At 38.9% G+C, this 27,158-nt stretch overlaps 1 protein-coding gene across 1 annotated transcript in view; it reads right to left on the bottom strand.

Moving 5' to 3' along the window:
* Positions 1-3,066, bottom strand: part of ATP6V0D2 (ATPase H+ transporting V0 subunit d2) — a 43,522-nt gene extending 40,456 nt beyond the window's left edge. Inside the window, exon 1 of the mRNA XM_047073785.1 lies at positions 2,937-3,066. Coding sequence (XP_046929741.1) covers positions 2,937-3,066 — 130 coding nt within the window. The remainder of the gene's footprint in view (positions 1-2,936) is intronic.
* Positions 3,067-27,158: the final 24,092 nt, after the last annotated feature.

Here is a 27,158-nt window from a genome sequence, read left to right as displayed (position 1 = left end):
TTAATTCGTACTCAGGAGGCACAGACATTTTAGTGGAAAAAGAGTTGTGGATATGTCTATACTCCATCCCTGACAAGAGTGTCAGATTAGACAGAGCCATTCTAAGCCTCAGCATCCTCCACTGTTAACTGCAGACATGAAATCCTTATTTAGATTTATTTTCTCAGCAGCCAGTATAACCCATAGTTTAATGACCCACACTTGACACTCCTGGGGGTCTCCAAACAGATTGGCACACAGATTCAAACATAGTTATGAAATGAGTGGTTGAAAAAATATATTAGGAGGAAAGAAAGATAGAAACCTGAGGTAAAAGAACAACAAAGTGTTGATGGATGTGACAGGATCTCTTAACGAGGGTGCAAGGATGGCTTTGGGTGGCCCAGGACCCCTGATATTACATGGAAAATTCTGTGTGCCTTTACCTGGGTGTGTTTTTCTAAGAAGAGTCACTCTCTAGATCTTCGAAAGGGTCCGAAACCCATTTTTTCCTCCCAAATTGAAGCTGATGGTAATTTCTTTCTGAATTCTTTAGTGAGCTGGCTAAATCTGGTTTTGTATCATATTTTAGGTATTTTTTGTATTGTTTGTGTTAAAATTTGCATTTTTTAGCTTATTTAAAAGTTGGACTGGGGCATTTGGCTGGCTCAGTCAGAGAAGCGTGTGACTCTTGATATTGGGGTCATGAGTTTGGGCCCCACTTTGGGTGTAGAGATTACTTAAAATAGGTAAATAAATAATCTTAAAAAAGTAAAAGCTTGACTGAAAACTAAAAAGAATTCATTGAAGTGGCTTCTGTTAGAAACACTCATTCTGCCTTGTGTTCATTCACTTTTTCTACTTCAACTTAAGCACATTTTCTTTTTTTATTCAAGTATAGTTGACATACATTATATTAATTTCAGGTGTACAACACAGTGATTCAACAATGATCGGGGTACCTGGGTGGCTCAGTTGGTTAAGCATCTGACTCTTGATTTCGGCTCAGGTCATGATCTCACAGTTTGTGGGTTCAAGACTCATGTTGGACTCTGCACTGACAGTGTAGAGCCAGCTTGGGATTCTGTCTCTCCCTCTCTCTCTCTGCCCCTGCTCCTGGTCTCTCTCTCTCTCAAAAATAAATAAACTTTAAAAAAACAAAACAAAACAACCCAATGATATACATTACAAAATGCTCACCGCGATAAGTGTATGGTGACTGTCAGTCACTACACAAAATTATCACAATATTTATGCAGAGTTTCTGTACGTGATTAACATTCTTCAGTCACCAAACTCCTAATATGCTGAAGTGATTTATGGTTTGGGATTATATTGTAATTATACGTAGCCTACAGAATTATTTATCATCTGAAAGATTTTTCTAGCTGTCTCCATTGCTAATGAAAGGAGTAGGTTAATCTCAACTTAGGCAGCTCCGCCTTAACTCTGGCTTTAACTGGTCAGAATTACAAACAAGTGACGCAGGACCCTCAGACTCAGCAAAGTCACCTTCAGGTTTTTTGTTTTGTTTTTGCTTTCAATACCCTTCCTAGCAGTTTTGATCCTTATTGCTTTCTTGCTTTTTCTAGAAAAATCTGGAAGTTTTAAAGCACCTTATTATTGACGTGTGTTGATTTTATAAGTACATTTCAAAATGAACTAGTGTAGTTGTTTTTATAATAAAAATAATGTTTTATAGATGAAAATCTTTGGGAAAGTTTTGAAAGTATTGTAGCTTCAAGATAATTTCCAGAGAAAAGGGGAAAATGGGGAGGTATTAGTCAAAGGGTGCAAAGTTTTGGAAACACAAGATAAGTCCTAGAAATCTGTATAGCATAGAGCCTTGTAGTACACACACACACACACACACACACACACACACACACACACATACAAATAATAACAGGCAGGAAGAAAGTTTTGGAGGTAATGGTTGATTTATGGCATAGATTGTGGTGATTTCATGGATGTATACCTACCGCTAATCTCATCAGGTTGTATACATTAAATATGTACAGTTTCTTGCATGTCAATCACACCTCAATAAAGTGCTTAAAACAAGATCATTTTCATTTACCTAGTGCTTCAGTTTCTAACACATTTCTCATGTATTATCTCATTTATTTCTCCAAACAAAGCAGGCAAAGCAGGCTTTACCATCATATTTTACAAATGAGGACACTGAGGCTCAGGTTTTGAGCCTTAGGCCACCTACCTAGCCCCGGGAGGGGTCAAAGTCAGTACTTTTGAATCCAGGGTTAGCCTCACCACTTGCTCATCTCTTGACTTTTTTCTTAAGCTTCAGTTAAAGGTAAAAACCTGAAATAAACTCTCATACCAATTTATACTAATAAACTAGGTATAGAATAAAATTCTCTAAACCAAGTTTCTTAGCATTTTGTTGGGGGGTGGGGAGGGCATTTGTCCCTGGGCAGTTTGCTGAGTCCTTCTCCAAATATTATTGATAAATATGTAGGATGAAAATACATAAGATTACGAGTGAACAAAAGATGTTAAAATACAGTTATCAAGATGTTTTAAAATGTGTAAAACATACTTACTAAGACATTAAATATCAAGATTAAAGAGTAAGTGTAATACCTAGTATAAGTGCAAAATTGTGAAAATATAAATATTTCAAAGTATCTGCAAGAATTGTATAGGGATATGAAAATATTGACTTTCTATTGGTGACAAAGCACTAACCACTGATAGTTGCCTACATTCATAATGAAAGGAAATGCTAAATTTCACTTACAGAAAATTGGAAATAAAGATGGAGTTGCTTTTTTTTTTTCCTCCTCCAAGTTCATGGACCCCTGAAGTCTGGACCCTGGGAATAAAAACCTATTCTGTACTCTCAGGCCATGGGAACACAGTCGGTTCTTTAAGCTCCCAATGGGAGGTGTCATTCCCTTTTCCCCTTTTTACATGGTGAGAAGAGCAGCTCTTACCTTCCAGGGTCTCGCACTGGACCAGGTTGATGTAGTCCTGCTGGGTCAACAGGCTGGCCTTGCACCCTCGCACCAGGCCTTCCAGGTAGCCATGGTCCACGTTAAAGTAGAACTCGGCACCCTCCAGCATGACCAAAGAGATCAGAGCCAAGTTGGGCTGAAACAGCTCCGGATCCTGGTCAGCTCCTGAAGATTTGCTCTAGTCTGGAAAAAAATGCTCAATTATGAGTTCTCAGGAAGAAATCTGTCAGCTGATAGTCAGGGTTTTCATGACTAGTTTCTTCTGGTTTCTGTGGCTTTCAATAGCCTGCTCAGCCCTGTTTTCACAGCAACAGTGAATCAGCTGGATAACTTGAGTAAACCCTGGAAGCAAACCATGGAGAGTAGGAGACAGGGAGGGTCAGGGCTCTGCTCTATCCCTCTCAAAGGGAGGGTCCCCCTCCCAGCTGTGCCACTGGAAGGCCTGAAACACCTGAATGTTTGGTAAACATTCCTCCCTCCCTCGGAGCCTGTGAGCTTTCAGTTGTAAATTACATTTGTCCTCAATTTTTTGAAGATTATTAATATGAAGAAAGAGAGGGGGTTTTTTCTTGTTTTTCTTCTTTCTTTCTTTCTTTCTTTCTTGAGAGAGAGAGAGAAAGAAAGAACACGAGTAAGGGGCAGAAAGAGGAGAGGGCTTTTTTTCGCTTTTAAAAATTAAGTTTTGTAAATAGATCAGGTGTGAGCAGGCAGTCTGAAGGATCCTGAGAAGCTAATTCAGCAATGCAGTTGTTTACTGTACAACAAATGTTTAGTAATGTCTTCGCATAGCAAAGCCTGATAGCTGTTTTCCCCCACCCCACCTCCCCGCCTTCCCCTAGCCCCTTGTCTGGGATCCGAGCCCAGAAAACAATCCTGGAGGCAAATACACAGAGCTGTGATTCTATAATAAGCCACTACCTTTATAAAATTGGACCGTTTATAAGGTGCTCTTTATTTTCTTTTTCCCATTTAAATCTCATGATTACTAGAACATATAAATTAGGCAGATAGTATTATTACCCAAATCACAGATAAGAAACCAGATCTCAGAATCCATGAGGCAGTTCAAAATGTACAGTTCATAATACAGTAAGTAGTTAATTAAGCCAGGACTTAATTATTGAGTTTCATGCTCCAAAAAAGAGTGCTTGTTCTCTCCTATACTTAGCTCAAAAATTGTGTCAAATATCCTGAACACTATTTTACATAGATAGTATTTCACTTTCTATATATTGTGTCAAATTCTTAATTGAATTTAAAGTGCCAGAAATTTCCTGATCTCTGTCTCAGTATGTTCAAACTGGGAGAAGCTAGATAAGATTGAATCACAAGAAATTCCGCTTTAGTTATTGAAAATCAGAGAGCCAAACTTGAGTTAGCACAGTATTTAGTAAATAGAGGTTCTTTTTATCACCGTCATCATTATCCAACCCTCCCCCCGATAATTCCACCATCCCCAAACTACCTGAGTACATTTTAGGTTGAATCATTTGAACTTACAACTTGTGTAGATCAAAAATATATATATGGTTGCATATCAGTAATTTTATACAGTTCAATTCAATACAAACTTACAATTAAATAAATTATAAAACAAACTCATCATTCCCTAGACATATTAGCATATTACTACTATTAATGCACTTGAGGTTATGTCTATTGTATATATGTGGTAGATATTCTGTATAATCGTGTGCTCCCATGCTTATCTTTTCAAGTAAAGGTTTAATGATGTCATAATTGTAGCTTGAATTTGACCATGGTGAGAGTGTTTATACTATGGAAATAGGCAAATGGTACAAATCAGGGCTTTATTTATTATTGTTGGTCGTTTGTCCAGACTTGAGAAAATGATGGAGAAAATGTTAACAATGCAAATTAAACTTAAAAGTATGTGGTATCTATAGCCATTACAATGTGAACTGCAAAATTTGAAGAAATAGTTTTTCATTATTCAAAAACTATTATCCAATGTAGCGAAGATGGCACTCACGTAATGAGGAACAAGTGAAGTTCTGATGTACGGTTTTCTTGTTTCATCCTAATCTTTAATGTAAATAAAAATGTCAACCACCATTAATGTTGGAACTACATTTATTTGTCAATTGCAACCAAAGTTTGGCTACAGAGAGTAGAATTGAACAAAGATCAATGAAATCATTTTGTGAAAATCAATGGACTATATGGAATTTACAGTTTGGAGTATTATTTTATTGTTATTTGTAAATTGGGTGGTACATATCCTTAATACTATAAAATTTATAATAAACATATACACACATTTTGGGGGGAAAGCTGTTATTAAACATTCGAAGTATAACTCACAATCCTCAGAGTTTTGCCCAGAGCTAGCCTTGATGTCAACGTGCTCAAAAAAGAATATTGTGTGTGTGAGTGCAAAAAGACTTTTTGTTATCTTTTATATTTATATGTAGAGCCAAGTTCCAGTGTTTCTTTTTTTTTTAACGTTTATTTATTTTTGAGACAGAGAGCATGAACAGGGTAGGGTCAGAGAGAGAGGGAGACACAGAATCTGAAACAGGCTCCAGGCTCTGAGCTGTCAGCACAGAGCCGGACACGGGGCTTGAACTCACTGACCGTGAGATCATGACCTGAGCCGAAGTCGGATGCTTAACCGACTGAGCCACCCAGACACCCCATTTTTTAAAAATTTTTTAATGTTTATTTATTTTTGAGACAGAGAGAGACAGAGCATGAACGGAGGAGGGCCCAGTGTTTCTTTAAAATGATAGATACCAGGGCTCCTGGCTGGCTTAGTCTGTAGAGCTTGGGACTCTTGATCTTGCGGTGGTGAGTTAGCCCCATGTTGGGTATAGAGGTTACTTTTAAAAAATTGTTAAAAGACCACAAAACAATTTAAAAAATGATAGATACCAACTTCTTCTGCGATTACAAAATTCGCAGAATTTTCACATTGTCCTTCAAACTTGGCATAAACAAAAATGTCTCATTCCTGCTCAAGGTGGTCAAAGATGAGATCCAACTCATGAGAGATGAGAGGAAACCCAGTACAGTGACATGTAGTTGGAGCTTCTTTATAAATGCGTCTCTATGATGCAAACAAAATAAAAATGTTCATTTCAGTGTTTAAACTACCAATGATGTTTGGGAGAGCAGCTTGGAGTATGACAGAGTGTGGGTTTAAGTTATTTCCTCTCTAAGTACCAGTGTGTAGAATGAGGACAGTAACACTTACTTCATAGTTTATTGTAAAGATTACAGATATAAAATCCTTAGAATGCTTAACACATGTAGGCATGTGTGCTAAGTATGTAATAAAAGAAACTATTGCAATGGCTTCTCCTCTCTCTCCTATACTACAAACCACTATAATCCTAATCCCTTAACACTAGATCTTTCAGACCAGGAACAGTGTTTCATGCATCTTTCTGTCTCTCAACTGCTTAGCAACACACCGTGAGGGGAGCAGATGTTCAATAGGTGTTTGCTGGAGGAACCAGAATTGGACTTCTAAAATGACCGAGCTTGCTCTGAAAGTCGTTAACTGTGTGTTTCTCTAGGAAAACCTGTATTTGGTAAGTGTATTTGAGGAATGAGTTTATTTTGTGGGTTTTGCAGCATGATACATACATGTGTGTATGCTTATCTATAAGGTATATAGGATTTATTGTGACTTTCTGTCAATTTTAAGAGCCTCCAAGTGTCATTATCTTCATAGCATTGAAAGAGCAACTTGTTTTTCTAAGAAATAGAGATACTTCTTGGAGAGGTACAGTGTTATCCTGAAAACAAAAAGTTTCTTTCTAGATGTAGTAAGCTCTTCAAAGGATAGTGAGTAAGCAAAGGAGATCCATCCAGGCTGCTTCCCATGGACAGTCTTCTGGATGTTTTGATGAAGCTGACTGAGGCAGGTCAAGGCCTTGTTAAGGCCTCTGAGGTAGTTCTCAAGGTAGACAGCCATACCCACTTCTGAACAGTCCCTGGGAGTGTCTTTAGAGGCAGAGTGTTGGGTAAGATGCACCCTGGAGTGGAACCAGGATGCCATCCTCAATGATAAAGTCAAAGGCCAAGTCAAAACTTTTTCCTAAAACCAACCACAATATACTGGTTTGTTTGTTTAAATTTTAAAACATTACATGTCCCATAATATGATGTATAACCTCTATGTATCCATCACCCAGTTTCAGTAATAATCCACTTACTTATAGCCAATTTTGATTTAGCTATACCAGTTATCAGAAAGCTTTTGCTGTACAGGGCAAGAAAGTAAATATTTTAGGCATTGAGGGCCAAACTGTTCTGTCACAAATACTCAACTCTGCCATTGTTGCTGAAAAGCAACCATAGACTACACATAAATAAATGAGCATGACTGTATTCTAATAAGACTTCATTTACAGGGGTGCCTGGGTGGCTCAGTCAGTTAAGCATCCAACTTCGTTTCAGGTCTTGATCTCACAGTTTGTGAGCCTGAGCCCTGCTTCGGGTTCTGGGTTGACAGCTCAGAGCCTGGAGCCTGCTTCAGCTCCTCTGTCTCCCTCACTCTCTGCCCCTACCCTGCTCACGTGAACACTCTCCCTCTTTCAAAAAAAACGAATAAACATTGAAAAATAGAAGACGATGCACTTTGAATGTTAAAAAACAAAAACAAAAACAAAAAAACAACTTCATTTACAAAAACAAGTGGTGGGCCAGATTTGGCCTCTGGGCTATAGTTTATCACTCCTTGATCTATAACCTTGTCCACTTCCTTCTAACCCTGGATTATTTTTAAGTAAACCCCAAATATCATATTATTTTATTCACAAATTTTAGTATCTCTAAAAGATAAGGACCCTTTTACAATATAATTATAATTCTATTATAATACTGAAGTTATTTTAATATTAAATATCACTGTTAAGGGGCGCCTGGGTGGTGCAGTCGGTTAAGCGTCCGACTTCAGCCAGGTCATGATCTCGCGGTCCGTGAGTTCGAGCCCCGCGTCAGGCTCTGGGCTGATGGCTCAGAGTCTGGAGCCTGTTTCCAATTCTGTGTCTCCCTCTCTCTCTGCCCCTCCTCCGTTCATGCTCTGTCTCTCTCTGTCCCAAAAATAAATAAACATTGAAAAAAAAATTAAAAAAAAATTTATAAAAAAAAATATCACTATTAAAATTTTCTCAGTATTTTTTTTTAACATTTGGTTCGTTTGAATGGGAAGACATTACAATTGGTTTATATGTCTCTCAACTTTCTTCTAGGTATACCTTCACTCCCACTAGTGCTATTTTGTCTTTAAGAAACTGGGTCATGTGGTGCTCTGGTGGCTCAGTCGGTTAAACATCCGACTTCGGCTCAGGTCATGATCTCATGGTTCATGTGTTGAAGCCCCACATCGGGCTCTGTGGGGCTCAGAGCTGGAGCCTGTTTTGGATTCTGTGTCTCCACCTCTCTCTGCTCCTCCCCCACTGGTGCTCTGTGTCTCTCTTTCTCAAAGAAATGAATAAACATTAGAAAAAAGAAGAAAACAAGAGACTGGGTCGCATGTTTTGTAGAGTTTTCCACAGTTAGGAATTTGGCGATTGCCTCTGAGGTGTCATTTAACTTGTTGCTCTGTCTCCTGTAATTTCTATAAATTGGCAGTTAGATCTGGAAGCTAGATCACTTTTATGTTAGATATTTTTGTAAGAACACTCACAACAATATGGACTATTTCCATCAGGATGCATGTAATGTCTGTCTCTCACTTTTTTTTTTTTTTTGAATGCTTATGTATTTTTGAGAGAGAGAGAGAGAGAGAGAGAGAGAGATAAAGTGCGAGCAGGGGAGAGGCAGAGAGAGAGGCAGACACAGAATCCAAAGCAGGCTCCAGGCTTTGAGCTGTCAGCACAGAGCCCGACGACGGGCTTGAACTCATGGACCATGAGATCATGACCTGAGCCGAAGTCAGAGGCCCAACTGACTGAGCCACCCAGGCACCCCCTGTCTCTCACCTTTTTTTTTTTATTTTATTTTTTTTATTTTTTTATTTTTTTTTTATATGAAGTTTATTGACAAATTGGTTTCCATACAACACCCAGTGCTCATCCCAAAAGGTGCCCTCCTCAATACCCATCACCCACCCTCCCCTCCCTCCCACCCCCCATCAACCCTCAGTTTGTTCTCAGTTTTAACAGTCTCTTATGTTTTGGCTCTCTCCCACTCGAACCTCTTTTTTTTTTTTTCCTTCCCTTCCCCCATGGGTTTCTGTTAAGTTTCTTAGGATCCACATAAGAGTGAAACCATATGGTATCTGTCTTTCTCTGTATGGCTTATTTCACTTAGCATCACACTCTCCAGTTCCATCCACGTTGCTACAAAAGGCCATATTTCATTCTTTCTCATTGCCATGTAGTATTCCATTGTGTATATAAACCGCAATTTCTTTATCCATTCATCAGTTGATGGACATTTAGGCTCTGTCCATAATTTGGCTATTGTTGAAAGTACTGCTATAAACATTGGGGTACAAGTGCCCCTATGCATCAGTACTCCTGTATCCCTTGGAAGAAGTCCTAGCAGTGCTATTGCTGGGTCATAGGGTAGGTCTATTTTTAATTTTCTGAGGAACCTCCACACTGCTTTCCAGAGCGGCTGCACCAATTTGCATTCCCACCAACAGTGCAAGAGGGTTCCCGTTTCTCCACATCCTCTCCAGCATCTATAGTCTCCTGATTTGTTCATTTTGGCCACTCTGACGGGCGTGAGGTGATATCTGAGTGTGGTTTTGATTTGTATTTCCCTGATAAGGAGCGACGTTGAACATCTTTTCATGTGCCTGTTGGCCATCTGGATGTCTTCTTTAGAGAAGTGTCTTTTCATGTTTTCTGCCCATTTCTTCACTGGGTTATTTGTTTTTCGGGTGTGGAGTTTGGTGAGCTCTTTATAGATTTTGGATACTAGCCCTTTGTCCGATATGTCATTTGCAAATATCTTTTCCCATTCTGTCGGTTGCCTTTTAGTTTTATTGATTGTTTCCTTTGCTGTGCAGAAGCTTTTGATCTTCCTAAGGTCCCAGTAATTCACTTTTGCTTTTAATTCCCTTGCCTTTGGGGATGTGTCGAGTAAGAGATTGCTACGGCTGAGGTCAGAGAGGTCTTTTCCTGCTTTCTCCTCTAAGGTTTTGATGGTTTCCTGTCTCACATTCAGGTCCTTTATGCATTTTGAGTTTATTTTTGTGAATGGTGTGAGAAAGTGGTCTAGTTTCAACCTTCTGCATGTTGCTGTCCAGTTCTCCCAGCACCATTTTTTAAAGAGACTGTCTTTTTTCCATTGGATGTTCTTTCCTGCTTTGTCAAAGATGAGTTGGCCATACGTTTGTGGGTCTAGTTCTGGGGTTTCTATTCTATTCCATTGGTCTATGTGTCTGTTTTTGTGCCAATACCATGCTGTCTTGATGATGACAGCTTTGTAGTAGAGGCTAAAGTCTGGGATTGTGATGCCTCCTGCTTTGGTCTTCTTCTTCAAAATTCCTTTGGCTATTCGGGGCCTTTTGTGGTTCCATATGAATTTTAGGATTGCTTGTTCTAGTTTCGAGAAGAATGCTGGTGCAATTTTGATTGGGATTGCATTGAATGTGTAGATAGCTTTGGGTAGTATTGACATTTTGACAATATTTATTCTTCCAATCCATGAGCAGGGAATGTCTTTCCATTTCTTTATATCTTCTTCAATTACCTTCATAAGCTTTCTATAGTTTTCAGCATACAGATCTTTTACATCGTTGGTTAGATTTATTCCTAGGTATTTTATGCTTCTTGGCGCAATTGTGAATGGGATCAGTTTCTTTATTTGTCTTTCTGTTGCTTCGTTGTTAGTGTATAAGAGTGCAACTGATTTCTGTACATTGATTTTGTATCCTGCAACTTTGCTGAATTCATGTATCAGTTCTAGCAGACTTTTGGTGGAGTCTATCGGATTTTCCATGTATAATATCATGTCATCTGCAAAAAGCGAAAGCTTGACTTCATCTTTGCCAATTTTGATGCCCCTGATTTCCTTTTGTTGTCTGATTGCTGATGCTAGAACTTCCAGCACTATGTTAAACAACAGTGGTGAGAGTGGGCATCCCTGTCGTGTTCCTGATCTCAGGGAAAAAGCTCTCAGTTTTTCCCCGTTGAGGATGATGTTAGCTGTGGGCTTTTCATAAATGGCTTTTATGATCTTTAAGTATGTTCCTTCTATCCCGACTTTCTCAAGGGTTTTTATTAAGAAATGGTGCTGGATTTTGTCAAAGGCCTTTTCTGCATCGATTGACAGGATCATATGGTTCTTCTCTTTTTTTTTGTTAATGTGATGTATCATGTTGATTGATTTGCGAATGTTGAACCAGCCCTGCATTCCAGGAATGAATCCCACTTGATCATGGTGAATAATTCTTTTTATATGCCGTTGAATTCGATTTGCTAGTATCTTATTGAGAATTTTTGCATCCATATTCATCAGGGATATTGGCCTGTAGTTCTCTTTTTTTACTGGGTCTCTGTCTGGTTTAGGAATCAAAGTAATACTGGCTTCATAGAATGAGTCTGGAAGTTTTCCTTCCCTTTCTATTTCTTGGAATAGCTTGAGAAGGATAGGTATTATCTCTGCTTTAAACGTCTGGTAGAACTCCCCTGGGAAGCCATCTGGTCCTGGACTCTTATTTGTTGGGAGATTTTTGATAACCGATTCAATTTCTTCGCTGGTTATGGGTCTGTTCAAGCTTTCTATTTCCTCCTGATTGAGTTTTGGAAGAGTGTGGGTGTTCAGGAATTTGTCCATTTCTTCCAGGTTGTCCAATTTGTTGGCATATAATTTTTCATAGTATTCCCTGATAATTGTTTGTATCTCTGAGGGATTGGTTGTAATAATTCCATTTTCATTCATGATTTTATCTATTTGGGTCATCTCCCTTTTCTTTTTGAGAAGCCTGGCTAGAGGTTTGTCAATTTTGTTTATTTTTTCAAAAAACCAACTCTTGGTTTCGTTGATCTGCTCTACAGTTTTTTTAGATTCTATATTGTTTATTTCTGCTCTGATCTTTATTATTTCTCTTCTTCTGCTGGGTTTAGGCTGTCTTTGCTGTTCTGCTTCTATTTCCTTTAGGTGTGCTGTTAGATTTTGTATTTGGGATTTTTCTTGTTTCTTGAGATAGGCCTGGATTGCAATGTATTTTCCTCTCAGGACTGCCTTCGCTGCGTCCCAAAGCGTTTGGATTGTTGTATTTTCATTTCCATTTGTTTCCATATATTTTTTAATTTCTTCTCTAATTGCCTGGTTGACCCACTCATTTGTTAGTAGGGTGTTCTTTAACCTCCATGCTTTTGGAGGTTTTCCAGACTTTTTCCTGTGGTTGATTTCAAGCTTCATAGCATTGTGGTCTGAAAGTATGCATGGTATAATTTCAATTCTTGTAAACTTATGAAGGGCTGTTTTGTGACCCAGTATGTGATCTATCTTGGAGAATGTTCCATGTGCACTCGAGAAGAAAGTATATTCTGTTGCTTTGGGATGCAGAGTTCTAAATATGTCTGTCAAGTCCATCTGATCCAATGTATCATTCAGGGCCCTTGTTTCTTTATTGTTCCTGTGTCTAGATGACCTATCCATTGTTGTAAGTGGGGTATTAAAGTCCCCTGCAATTACCACATTCTTACCAGTAAAGTTGCTTATGTTTGTGATTAATTGTTTTATATAGTTGGGGGCTCCGGTATTTAGCACATAGACATTTATAATTGTTAGCTCTTCTTGATGGATAGACCCTGTAATTATTATATAATGCCCTTCTTCATCTCTTGTTACAGCCTTTAATTTAAAGTCTAGTTTGTCTCATATAAGTATGGCTACTCCAGCTTTCTTTTGACTTCCATTAGCATGATAGATAGTTCTCCATCCCCTCACTCTCAATCTAACGGTGTCCTCAGGTCTAAAATGAGTCTCTTGTAGACAGCAAATAGATGGGTCTTGTTTTTTTATCCATTCTGATACCCTATGTCTTTTGGTTGGCGCATTTAATCCATTTACATTCAGTGTTATTATAGAAAGATACGGGTTTAGAGTCATTGTGATGTCTGTATGTTTTATGCTTGTAGTGATGTCTCTGGTACTTTGTCTCACAGGATCCCCCTTAGGATCTCTTGTAGGGCTGGTTTAGTGGTGACAAATTCCTTCAGTTTTCGTTTGTTTGGGAAGACCTTTATCTCTCCTCCTATTCTTAATGACAGATTTGCTGGATAAAGGATTCTCAGGTGCATATTTTTTCAGTTCATCACATTGAAGATTTCCTGCCATTCCTTTCTGGCCTGCCAAGTTCCAAAAGAGAGATCAGTCAGGAGTCTTATAGGTCTCCCTTTATATGTGAGGGCACGTTTACCCCTTGCTGCTTTCAGAATTTTCTCTTTATCCTTGTATTTTGCAAGTTTCACTATGATATGTTGTGCAGAAGATCGATTCAAGTTACGTCTGAAGGGAGTTCTCTGTGCCTCTTGGATTTCAATGCCTTTTTCCTTCCCCAGTTCAGGGAAGTTCTCAGCTATAATTTCTTCAAGTACCCCTTCAGCACCTTTCCCTCTCTCTTCCTCCTCTGGGATACCAATTATGCGTATATTATTTCTTTTTAGTGTATCACTAAGTTCTCTAATTTTCCCCTCATACTTCTGGATTTTTTTATCTGTCTTTCTCTCAGCTTCCTCTTTTTCCATAACTTTATCTTCTAGTTCATCTATTCTCTCCTCTGCCTCCTCAAGCCGAGATGTCGTCATTTCCATTTTGTTTTGCATTTCGTTTAAAGCGCTTTTCAGCTCCTCGTGACTGTTCCTTAGTCCCTTGATCTCTGTAGCAAGAGATTCTCTGCTGTCCTGTATACTGTTTTCCAGCCCAGCGATTAATTTTATGACTATTATTCTAAATTCACTTTCTGTTATATTATTTAAATCCTTTTTGATCAGTTTATTAGCTGTTGTTATTTCCTGGAGATTCTTCTGAGGGGAATTCTTCCGTTTGGTTATTTTGGATAGTCCCTGGCGTGGTGAGGACCTGCAGGGCACTTCCCCTGTGCTGTGGTGTATAACTGGAGTTGGTGGGCGGGGCCGCAGTCAGTCCTGATGTCTGCCCCCAGCCCACCGCTGGTGCCACAGTCAGACTGGTGTGTGCCTTCTCTTCCCCTCTCCTAGGGGTGGGATTCACTGTGGGGTGGCGTGGCCCGTCTGGCCTACTTGCACACTGCCAGGCTTGTGATGCTGGGGATCTGGCGTATTAGCTGGGGTGGGTAGGCAAGGTGCATGGGGGCAGGAGGGGCAGGCTTAGCTCGCTTCTCCTTAGGTGATCCACTTCAGGAGGGGCCCTGTGGCAGCGGGAGGGAGTCAGATCCGCTGCCAGAGGTTTGGCTCCGCAGAAGCACAGAGTTGGGTGTTTGCGCGAAGCGAGCAAGTTCCCTGGCAGGAACTGGTTCCCTTTGGGATTTTGGCTGGGGGATGGGCGGGGGAGATGGCGCTGGGGAGCGCCTTTGTTCCCCACCAAACTGAGCTCTGTCTCCAAGGGCTCAGCAGCTCTCCCTCCCTTTGTCCTCCAGCCTTCAGCTTTCTGAGCAGAGCTGTTAACTTATGACCTCCCAGACGCTAAGTCGCGCTTGCTGTCGGAACACAGTCCTTCAGGCCCCTCCGCTTTTGCCAGCCAGACTCAGGGACTCTGCTTGGCCGGCGAGCCGCCCCTCCGCCCCGGCTCCCTCCCGCCAGTCCGTGGAGCGCGCACCGCCTCGCCGCCCTTCCTACCCTCTTCCGTGGGCCTCTCGTCTGCGCTTGGCTCCGGAGACTCCGTTCTGCTAATCCTCTGGCGGTTTTCTGGGTTATTTAGGCAGGTGTAGGTGGAATCTAAGTGATCAGCATGTCGCGCGGTGAGCCCAGCGTCCTCCTATGCCGCCATCTTCTTCCAGCCCCGCAGATGCATCTGTCTCTCACCTTTTAAAGAAGTCAGCAGCCATTTGTATTACCACCTAGGTCTACTATTTCATTTGGAGTAACAAAATGATTATTTTTTAGTTTATCAATTCCTTCTTCATTTATTAGCTAGAATATGTCTATAAAAAAGGAACTTTTAATATCAACTATTGGTTACCCTAACTTACAGTTCTTACATGGAAAGGCAGGATAAATGCTTAATTACTACTTAACAGTTTTCCAAATAATGTGTTTGTTCCCTAGCATCCTTCAAAAGTGACCAATAAGAGTTTTATTGTTATAAAAAATATTATTATCAATTTATGGATCTAAACATAGCATGTTCTTTTGATATAACTCTGGCAGTCTTTGATAGTTTCCTTGCCTTCTGTAATGACAGGATAGTCCATGCTCATTTTGTACAATTTTTGCCCCGACCTGCAATCAGCCATTTCTCCCAAAAGCTTTGGTTTAACATTGCAGTTCTTAACGTGTGTTCAGAAAAAGGCAAAATTTCTTCAGTGTAGTGGGCAGTGCGGCAGGTGATGTGAAGGCCTCACACTGTTCACTGGAAGCTAAGGTCAATACCCAGGGGTTGGGGGATTTCTAAGAGCAGATGTGCTCAGTAGAGGCAGTACTTTTGTAGATGGGTTTGCCATTACCTTTCCTTAACATTCCCTTCCAGTACCTCAGCGTTTCTAATTAGAGCCTGTCAAAACAAAACAAACCTCCCATGTCATTCCAAGAAGAACATTATCCTGAAAAAAATGAGTTCTAAAGCCACATGAACTGAACTCCTGTGTATGTTCTTCAAGAATCTCAACTTGATTAGAGTGGATTACATTGAGAAAAAACAGAAAGCATGTGACTGAATTCAGAACAGACAGGCTGCAGGCAAACCAAGATTGCTCCCTTGACATTGATTCAGAACAGCTATCAGGTTACCCAGCCAAAGTACACTTTTGGTTTAACTTGCTTCTTAGAAACAGGAGAATTTGTGAACTGTCATCAGAATCACTGACTTTCTGGGCTACTTCAGCGAGAAGGATCCTTTATGTTTGAGATTAGACGTGAGACTGTCTATACTTTGTTGATTTTGTAGAATTCAAAGTTTCAAGGGTATTTTAATATTTTCTTCTTCCTGGGGAGAAAACCAAAAGTATTTCAGGTGTTGGATGGCTATGAAACCTTTTCTGTCAATGATTTGCAATGTGCTATTTGCCCTAATGGTTCACCTTTTGTACTTTAACAAAATAATATTTTTGCTTTCATATACTAATTTAACCTGGACCTAATATAGTATGTATCTTCCTTCATAATATCTCATTGTTCTTCAGTGACCATATTTGATTTCTCATCACAAAATCTGTTCTGTGGCAAAAGTTTTTAGCTGGATTAGAAAAGAACAAAAATCAATCATCACTCATAATTCCAGATACAATATTTACATAGGTGTAACTCTGCAAATTAAAAACTTCAAAATCTTGGGATGGCTATTTGTTTCAAAAGCTTAAGGACATTAACTAGTACTTTAATTTAAATTCTATATTCTGAAAAATTACCTGAGAAGGATGATCATTTCCTCTTACATTTTTATATTTTGTTCTTACTGTTTTCTGCTCACCAAAGCAATGCATACTTTTTGCAAAACTTCAACCATTACAGAAATATATGAGATTAAATTGCCCCTAATACTACTCTAAAGAGATAACCACTGATAACAGTTTGGGTGGACAATGAAAAAGGTTATTTAAGCTCCAAAATATTTGCTACTATGGTGCCAGAATTAATTTTGCAAAGGGAGGGTCATTTTGGTTTTGAACCACAAGAGGGCACCATAACATTATAGTAAGCTTCCTTTGATTTGCTTCACCTCGCCTGTAGATTTTTCATTTGAAAAATGTCACATCAAAGCTTAAACAAGTGACTTCCAGTTGCTTATGTTAAAAGATTCCTTTTAGACACCTCCCTAAGTTCAGGGAGTCTTGCCATGATCTATCTTTTACTCCGTTCCCTAAACCATCTTTGGGCTTCATAAATGCAAGCCCTTTTCTTCTTTCTAGACTACAAATTACTTTTTTAACCTTTTCATCTGTTATTTCACAAACTGGTTTCATTGTGTTTTCAGCATCCCTGAGAGATGTTCTAGGAGAAGGAGGGGAAGAAAATCTCTGCGTACAAATGGGTTTGAGAAATGCAAGAGATAAGTATATCCCATTTTGGACAAATACATATTTAACATAAAAAGTCTCTGACAGGTACTTTGGTGATTAAAGTTGATTAACTTTATTTTATTTTTTTTGAAAAATTTTTAATGTTTATTTATTTTGAGAGAGAGAGAGAGCATGAGCAGAGAGAGAGAGAGAGAGAGAGAGGGAGACAGAATCTGAAGCTGGCTCCAGGCTCCGTCCGAACTGTCAGCACAGAGTCCGACTTGGGGCTTGAATCCATGAACCGTGAGATCATGACCTGATCCAAAGTCAGACGCTTAACCAACTGAGCCACCCAGGCACCCCAAAGCTGATTAACTTTAAAATAGCATTTTTCAAACAATTGATCGGGCAATGGCTGCATTTCTTTGGGTAATTCATGCTTTTAACAACCTGGAGTAGTAGTATTTGGAACATTTGGGAAATTCTGATTTATAACATTCATTATTTTAAAATGTTATAAAACTTATATTGCACTATTAAATAAATGATTTATCTCTAACTTGAAGAAATTATATATATATTTGAATTCACATGTATTCTAAAATGTAACAACCTTACAATGTTTTCTTCTCTCTTACAAGTACTTCCCATTTTTATTTTTTTCTAACTTGATGGCAGAGATCCCAGGACCTGTCTTGCTACAGCAGTAAGCTTGTATGGTAATTACATGAATTAATGATGGCAAATTCACCACTGGGAATAATAAATGGCATTATTATGACAAGAATACTATTTCTATGAGAAAGTATGAACTAAGAAAAGTAAATTATTATAGATAGAAAGGTGATTATTTTACATTATTATGAGGCTAGAAAAAAGTCACAGAAGAAAGATTGCAATCAGAAAAGGTTTTATACTAACAAACCTTACAATGTTAGATTAGGATGGGACCTTAGGTGTCACATCAACTGCAGAAAAGGGATGAACTCATGGCTTTTGGAGGCTAATCATTAAATTTTCAGATATTTCCAAGTATAAAAATATCTATTTCTTAGTAAAGAAAAAGATTCTTCCATAGAACTCAAACCCACTAGTTCCATTTCAGCAAGATAGTTTTTTTTTATTTTTAAAAATTTATTTATTTTTTTTATTATTTTTTTTTTAATTTTTTTTTTCAACGTTTTTTATTTATTTTTGGGACAGAGAGAGACAGAGCATGAACGGGGGAGGGGCAGAGAGAGAGGGAGACACAGAATCGGAAACAGGCTCCAGGCTCTGAGTCATCAGCCCAGAGCCCGACGAGGGGCTCGAACTCACGGACCGCGAGATCGTGACCTGGCTGAAGTCGGACGCTTAACCGACTGCGCCACCCAGGCGCCCCAAAAATTTATTTATTTTTGAAATAGAGAGACAGAGTGAGTAGGGTAGGGGCAGAGAGAGAGGGAGAGAGAGAATCCTAAGCAGGCTCCACACTGTCAGCATGGAGCCTGATGTGAGGCTTGAACTTACAAGTCATGGGATCATGACTTAAGCTGAATCTAAGAGTCAGATGCTTAACCGATGGAGCCACCCAGGCACCCTAATAGGGGTTTTTTAATTAAATTTTTAAAAAAAATTTTAAATCCAAGTTAGTTAACATATAGTGTAATAATGATTTTAGGAATAGAATTTAGTGGTTCATCACTTACATATAACATCCAGTGCTCAACCCATCAAGTGCCCTCTTTAATGTCCATTTAGCCCATTTCCCACCCCCCAACACCCCACCAGCAACCCTCAGTTTATTCTCTGTATTTAAGAATCTCTTATGTTTTGTCCCCCTCCCTGTTTTTATATTAGTTTTGCTTCCCTTTCCATATGTTCATCTGTTTTGTGTCTTAAATTCCTCATATGAGTGAAATCATCTGATATTTGTCTTTCTCTGACTGACTCAGTTCACTTAACATAATACACTCTAGTTCCATCCATGTTGTTGCAAATGGCAAGGTTTCATTCTTTTTGATCACTGAGTGATAGTCCAGTGTGTGTGTGTGTGTGTGTGTGTGTGTGTGTGTGTGTGTATACATACCACATCTTCCTTATCCATTCATCCATTGATGGACATTTGGTCTCTTTCCATATTTGGCTATTGTTGATAGTGCTGCTATAAACATTGGGGTGTATGTGCCCCTTTCAATCAGCACCCCTGTATCCTTTGGATAAATATCTAGCAGTGCAATTGCTGAGTTGTAGGGTAGTTCTATTTTTAACTTTTTGAGGAAACTCCCTACTGTTTTCCAGAGTGGCTGCACCAGTTTGCATTCCCAAGATTAAAAAAAAAAATACTTGTTTATTTTTGAGAGAGAGAGCATGAGTGGGGGGCAGGGACAATGGATCTGTAGTAAGCTCCGTACTGACAGCAGTGAACCTGATGCAGGGTTCGAACTCAAGAACTATGAGACCATGACCTGAGCCAAAGTCGGACGCTTAACCCACTGAGCCACCTAGGTGCCCCTAGGTTTTGTTTGGTTTTGTTTTTAAGATTGTTCAGTTCACCAAATTCTCTTAAAAATTATTACAAAATGGCTTTTAAAAACACTCAAAATGATTTTTTTTTTCTGTAAAAGAAACCTCTTGATGTGAGAGTGCTTCATGGAATAGAATTTTAAAAAAGAGTGAAATGACAGAACTTTAGGAACATTAAAAAAAAGCCTTCTTAAAGAAAAGGAAACTCAGCTTCAAAGGGGTTTAGGATTTTTTATTTAAAACAGACATGAAAAATCAAGACTGGCAGAACTGGGGATAAAGCAAAGATATTCTGACTTCAGGTTTATAATTCTTCCCACTATTTTAAAACGAATTTATAAACTTATTCATAATTTTACACAAATGTGAGGTTATTATCCAATTGACCTTAGAGCTATATTCTGAAATTGAGTTATTCTTCTGGGGCAAAATACACTATACTTCTCTATTTACACCACTAGACAGCAGGTGACCAAATAACACACAATATGGGACCTCCTACAGGTCTGGAGTGGTAATTAGGTTCAGTGAAGAGTGGTGAATTGCAAAGTCACAAAAGATAGGAAGTTGTAACTATTCAGGCGAGTGGGATTTACTTAAGAGTGAGGTCATCATTTCCCCTCTTCACTTTACTTCTAAAGCAGTGAGAGTCAATTCTAATGACTCTTGAACTGAGATATAATTTGTTTTGGTGATCTCACATCTGTGTGGTGGGTAGAAAATGAGAAGGTGATTAACGAAAAATACTGAGCCTGATTAGTGCATTTGAACATCAGAATATTTCCAAAGTAGAAGGTCTTTCTGAGTGCAATGCAAAAGACAGAAACAATACAGGAAAAAACTGAGAGTCTTCTACACAAATATTTAAAATACCTATGTAATTGGGCACCTGGCTGGCTCAGTCCACAGAGCAGGTGACTCTTGATCTCAGGCTTAGCACTTACTTAAAACAAAACAACAAAACAAACAAAAAAACCCCAACCTTGTGTGTTGAAGCAGATGATGGTGGCACATTCCAGTGTCTCCACACAGTGGAACTAAATATTCAATAACAAAGGAATGTTTACTTACATTGTGGAGTATGTAGATGATGGAATGCTGGTCAGCTATTTAAAATTATCTCTTAGATAAGTATATTTTTTGACATGGGAAAATAAGGATACTGGCAGGCAGAAAAATGTTACATTGCATTACATACACAATGATATTTTTAATAACTAAGAGGATATAAACATGGAAATGAATGGCATTTATATACATCTATAAAGTTTCTTAATAATCAGCATTTTTGTTGTTTTCAAAAATTTTGCACTAAGCGTGTATTACTTCTGAAATTGAAAAACAACAACAGTAAACAGGGGCGTCTGGGTGGCTCAGTTGGTTAAGTGTCCGACTTCAAGCTCAGGTCATGATCTCTGGGTTTATGGGTTCGAGCCCCACATCAAGCTCTGTGCTGACATCTCAGAGCCTGGAGCCTGCTTCGGATTCTGTGTCTCCCTCTCTGTCTGCCCCTCCCCTGCTCATGCTCTGTGTCTTTCTGTCTCTCAAAAATAAATATTAAAAAAATAATAAAAAACAGCAAAAGTAAACGTAACATGAAAAGATCGGTAAAGCAACTCCTTTGCAGTGATAACTACACGATATTCGTCTGCCTGTCTAAACCTTTCAGAGCTTGCCAGACACAAATCTCTCTCTCTCTTTTTCTCCCTGTGACTACCTCATATTCCTGTTTCCCTGGAAGTGAGGCATTTGGGGTCCATGAATTGGCTGTTTAGGTGGTCAGTTTTGCCATTTATGATTTATAGCACTGAAAATACCTGTGAATCTTTGGTTCACATTTTAATAACTTTTAAATTTGAACGTCTAAAACAGGATTTTCACATTGTGGTTTGTAGACCATTTGCATCGGGTGTTTGTTAAAAATGTAGATTCTTGGGGTGCCTGGGTGGCTCCATAGGTTGAGCAGCTGACTGGATTTTGGCTCAGGTCATGATCTCACAGTTCAGTTTGAGTTTGAGCCCTGCTGTAGCACAGAGCCTGCTTGGGATTCTCTCTCTCTCTCTCTCTCTCTCTCTCTCTCTCTCTCTCACTGTTTCTCTCTGCTCCCCTCCTCTCTCTCTCTCTCTCTCTGTCTCTTTCAAAATAAATAAACAAACAAACAAAATGCAGATTCTTGGGCTCTTCCTCAGGCTCGGTAAATCTAAAATTTGGCGAATGGTGTTCTGGAATTTGCATTTTAACTAACTCCTTTTGTTATTTTAAGTTTATTTATTTTAAGAGAGAGAGCATGAGCAGAGAGAGAGGGAAAGAGAGAGAATCCCAAGCAAGCTCCGTATGGTGAGTGTGGAGCCCAGCCTGGGACTCAAACATATGAACCCCGAGATCATGACCTGAGCTGAGACCGAGAGTTGGACATTTAACTGACTGAGCCACCCAGGTTCCCACCCCTCCGAGTCATTTTTAGGCGTCTTAAAGTTTAAGACTGATTGGTAATGTCTGGGATCAAAGGTGAGAAAAATGAGAATAAAAATATTTGAACTAATGAATGATTTTAAGCACTGTATTTTATTTATTAGTCTTCTTCTCTGAACTCTTTTTCTGGTAGATGGTTATACTCAACATTTTTAAAGGCACAAACATATCGGGACAAACCAGTGATGTAATTTTAAATAACCTGAGATCTTCCCACTACCCACCCCAGAAATTTACTACTTCATTAAAGTATTGTATTTGGAAGCATATTCCAGCATGTATTTGGAAATTGAAGTGAATAAACCAAGACGCAATGTCTTGAAAAACAAAACCAAACAGTGTTTCAGAAACAAAACATTATGTAATAGAGGAATAAAATCTGGATTTAAACGTTCTCTGCTAGTCCTAAAGCCAAACAGCACCTGACACATTTGGACACCAGAAGAGTTGATAATAGAGTGAAGAAAATTAGTCTTGAAAGCTTTCACAGCTGGCTTCAGCTTGACCACAGGCTCCTCTTGGGCAGAAGGGCTTTGTCCTACATTCTGAGTCTAATGTTTGGAAGGCAACTGTGACCTCCAATTTCAATCCACAGCAGGTTTCTCCTAAATGTTGGAGCGAGAACATCGGTCACAGACTAACAGTTGGAGAGAAAAGTATTGCCAAGAATGCAGTGGACGGCGCTCTAGGAAGAGAAAGCTACTTCTTTGGACAGAAAGGCTTATGTGAGAACCATAGGTATATGAGCAGTATCTTGTACAATGTGCAGATGCCTCGAAACCACAAGGCAGTCAAGAACCAAGGTCCTTTTCCCGGTTAACCTTTTTTGAAGAGTTTTGTGTGGCTTACATATTGCAGTGAGGAAATCCAGGGCACGTTTCAGTAAATAGTTATAAAATGTTGATTTATTTAAGTCTCTTCATTTAGTCAGTCTCTAAGCCACTGGGGTTTGAAATATTTATGAAAACTTTGCAAAAATTCTTTGAATAAATGTTTTGATTTTTGTTTATTAGAACACTCATTTGAAAACAGATTGTCTAGGGGCGCTTGGGTGGCTCAGTTGATTAGGCATCCTACTCTTGATTTCGGCTCAGGTCATGATCTCATGGGCCATGGGATCAAGCCCACCCCCAGGGCTTTGCAGTGACAGTGCTGAGCCTGCTTGGGACTTTCTGTCTCCCTCTCTCTCTGCCCCTCCCCTGCTCGTGCTCTCTCTCTCTCTCAAAATAAAAATAAACATTAAGAAAAAATTAACTAGTTTGTCTAGCTATTCAAGTATTGCTTTCTTTTCATAATAATTGGGTTGATACTTGGTATCCGTGGCGGCCATGAAAATTGCACCTTGAGAACCCTTACTTCCAGGAACTTGACTGACTGTGGTCCAGCCTCTTTGCTTTGAAATCCACTGCTGCCTTTGCACAGACGCCACCTTCTTCTCCCCATACATTGATGTGGTGGGGATTCTAAGGCAGACCTCTTCGTGAGACACCGGACTCATCTCAGATGACTTTGGCTCAAGGATTTCCTGATGACTTTCTGCATGACCCTTTAGGACTCAACCTTTTTTAATGGCTCTTTAAGGTTTTTGTTTTTTTGTTGTTTGTTTTTTGGCTCCCTCCCCGTTTCCTTTCCCAGAGGCATTTCGCTGAGAGAAATCCTTGCACATTTAGTGCTATCTTGGAATCTGCTTCTTGCAAGGCCTGGAATAACACAGTATCTCTGGTAGTATCTCAGAATTGTGTTCTGATGGGAGGTTAAAGTGGTTGAATTTGAAGTGCAGTAGAGATGCACTTTTTTTTTTCCAAACAGGAAGAATATGGAGCTAGAATCTAACTGCAGTGGCGGAATATTAGAAAATGTTCTACTCTGCTGAGGTGCCACTGGTACTCATTGATTCCATTTGTATTTCCCTTCTCCTCTTAAATATCTTGGATCCTTTTTGAAATTTTTATTTCTCTACCTCCTAGCAACTGCACATTTTCCCTACAAGAGGTTTTATTTGAAATCACATGAGTTTGTAGTTATCTCAATTTTTAAATTACTTCTGTAGCTATCTTAGACCTTCAAAAAGTTTATAAAATGGAGAAGTCCCTAGAGAAATTCAACAAAAGTAAATACGACGGACTTACTACAGTAAAATCCAAGAATTTAATTACAAAGGGATGGATACAAATATATTTAAAATATACAAACAACAGATAAATTCATATTGATTCAGTCTGATAATTTGATGTCTGTTGGCTACAGACTGAATGAACAAGCATTTATAGAGATCTTCCTTTGTTTTCAAGAGTTGGATGGACACGATGGTCTGGATCCTCAAGAGGCCTACTATCCAGTTATGATTAGACTTGACCACACAAGAGAAGAAGTCCTAGAAGCCCAGGCTTGGAAGAGATTTGAATATTCATCAAGTCCAATCACCTTTGTGCTTGAATGTTCTCTTCCCCAGCAAGGCCAACTGTTTGCAAAACTACTTAACTCCAGTAAGAAAAAGAGCCTGCAATTCCATCTCTAGATATCTTTGACTTTTTAAAAAAATATTAAATATAATTTACTGTCAAATTAGTTTACATACAACACCCAGTGCTCATCCCAACAGGTGCCCTCCTCAATGCCCATCACCCACTTTCCCCTCTCCCCCATGGATGTCTTTGACTTTCAAAATTCCTCTTTATAATGAAATTTCACTCTCTGGTCTTAGTTCTACCTCTGAGGAAGCCAGTTTTCAAGATGGCCTCTCAAATCCCTATCTCCTGGTAGTCACAGCCTGGTGTGGTTCCTGCCCACATTGTACCAGAGATGCTGTGTGACCAAGAACAAATGGCAAAGGTGATGGGATGTCACATCTGAGATGAAGCTATAAAAGACTGCTGCTTCTGTTTGGGGTGCTTTCCTACTCATTCACTAGTGCATGCTCATTTGTTCTCCTTACCAGTCTGCTGTATAGAGAGGACATTCAGGGAGCCCATGGAGAAGTGCAAGTGATGAGGCTGTCTGACAGCCAGTAGGGAACTGAGACTTGCTATAATTACAGACATAAAACTGGAAGGGCATTCAGTCTCAGTCATGCCTTGAGATGCCTGCAACCTCATCAGACAGCTTGACTATAACTTCCTGAGACCCTGAGCCAGATGCACCCAGCTAGGATGCACCCCTCCTAGATCTTTGATCTTCAGAACTGGGGAAAAATCAACACTTGTTGTTTGAAAGCTGCTAAATTTGGGGAAAATTTGTTACATAATAATAGATAACTAACACAACTCCTTAAAGTCATTTACTTATGTTATTTTTTAATATAATGTGCAATAATTACATATAATATATAACAATAATGACATTTTTTGAGCATCTATAATCTTTCAAGTATTGTTCTAAGTGCTTACATGTGTTAAGTTATTCACAACAACCCTATGACATTTATATTTTTATTTCAGGTTCTCAGACAAGAAAAGTTTTGGGGGGTGCCCAGAAGTTTAAGTAACCTTCCTAAGGTCACAGAGCTGGTAAATAGTGCTACTGGGACTCGAATGTGGGAGTTCTCCTTTCAGAGCCAAGCTTTCGGGAGGTTGCATCAGGCTGTAGGCTGGGGCTGGAGCCATCTCAAGGCTCAGTGGGGGTCGGAGAATCTGTTCCCAAGTTCACTCACATAGTTGTCAGCAGGCCTAATTCCTTACTGTTGATTAGCCAGAGGCTTCCTTCCTCACCACAGGAATTTATCTCATTAGTGAGTTTAAAAATAAGATCACACTATATAGGGCTTTCTTTTTTTCCACACTCCAACATATTGTAAAGATTTTCCCATGTAACTAAACATTTCTAACTATCATTTTCTAAAGGCTTTGGATACAAATTGCCACCTTGACAAGACAGAATTTCTTTAGGTGAATCAGCTAAAAAAGTGAAATACTGTCCCACTTTATCTTTAATTTAGGCACAAAGAGAAACTTCATTCACTGCGATGATTGTCAGCCTCTTTGATTCACCTCTATACAAAAAGTGAAATTTGTGTTTTTACTTGACAACAGAGCTCTTCCCTCGTACTGTATACTAATATTGTCTTCTATTTTGTAATTATAAGATAAAGAATTTTTAAAACTTGAAGTTCTATAAAAGCTAAGTACTCTTAGTGCCAAATCTAGAGATATGCAAGTTAACATGAATAATTCATTACTGAGTGAAGGAAAAACAGTTTCAGTCATTGAAAATTTCTTCCTGCCTTGTCTGGATTATGGTCTTTCTTCTTCTTTCTTTTTTTTTGTAAGGTGTCATGAGAGTGAGAAATAGTCTGCCAAGGGAAGCAGGGAAGTTTCTCCCATCTCTGACTTTCACACAAAGGCATCCCACTTAGAGAGTCTTCTTATTTGTTCACGGGAACAAAGCTCAGAGAGCAGCTTTGTGCTGTCGCTTGCATGCAGTCACTTCCCTGTGTATGTGAAATGGGCTTAAAAGAGCCCCCATGGGAGTTGTCATTACAAACACAAATCCCACACCTTGGGTAAAAGGAAGTCAGTCAGATGAACACCTTCAAGCTGATGTTTCAGGCGTGAGATCACTTTAGGGAAACTGAATCCCAACAGGGAGGCTTTAAAAAGAAGTAAGACTTGAAAAACCTCCACAACAAAATCACAATTCTAGAGGATCCAATTCTAAATGAAGCAAATTCTTTATGTTATGTGTTAAAAATGTCTTTTGGATATATATATACACACATATATATGTGTGTATACACGTATATACATATATACATACATATATATGTGTTATATGTATATATATGTGTATATACGTGTATATATATACACACACATATATACGTATATATGTATACGTAATACGTATATATATGTATATACGTATATATGTGTGTGTATATATATATATACATATACATACATATATATATATATATATTGCTTTTAAGATACAGGAGGGCATAAAATTGAAGGCCTTCCCAGTATATCACTCCCTGTGATATCCCTAATTTCTTGTGTTGCTCTCTTTTACTGAAGTGTCCTAAAGATTGACAGTAGACCAGAATACAAAATGTCTATAATTTTTTCATGTTTTCCACCAATATTGTTCATGTAAGAGTTAAATGAATTTTCTCTAAATTATAGTCTAAGTCTTTAATGGGTTTTGATTTGGCATAATTC

Source organism: Lynx rufus, unplaced genomic scaffold (genome assembly GCF_022079265.1).
Source record: "Lynx rufus isolate CCGP_SWC_20201006 ecotype Redwood Valley unplaced genomic scaffold, mLynRuf1.p SCAF_12, whole genome shotgun sequence".
Taxonomy (NCBI): Eukaryota; Metazoa; Chordata; class Mammalia; order Carnivora; family Felidae; genus Lynx; species Lynx rufus.
This window is presented reverse-complemented; position numbering and strand designations above follow the sequence as displayed.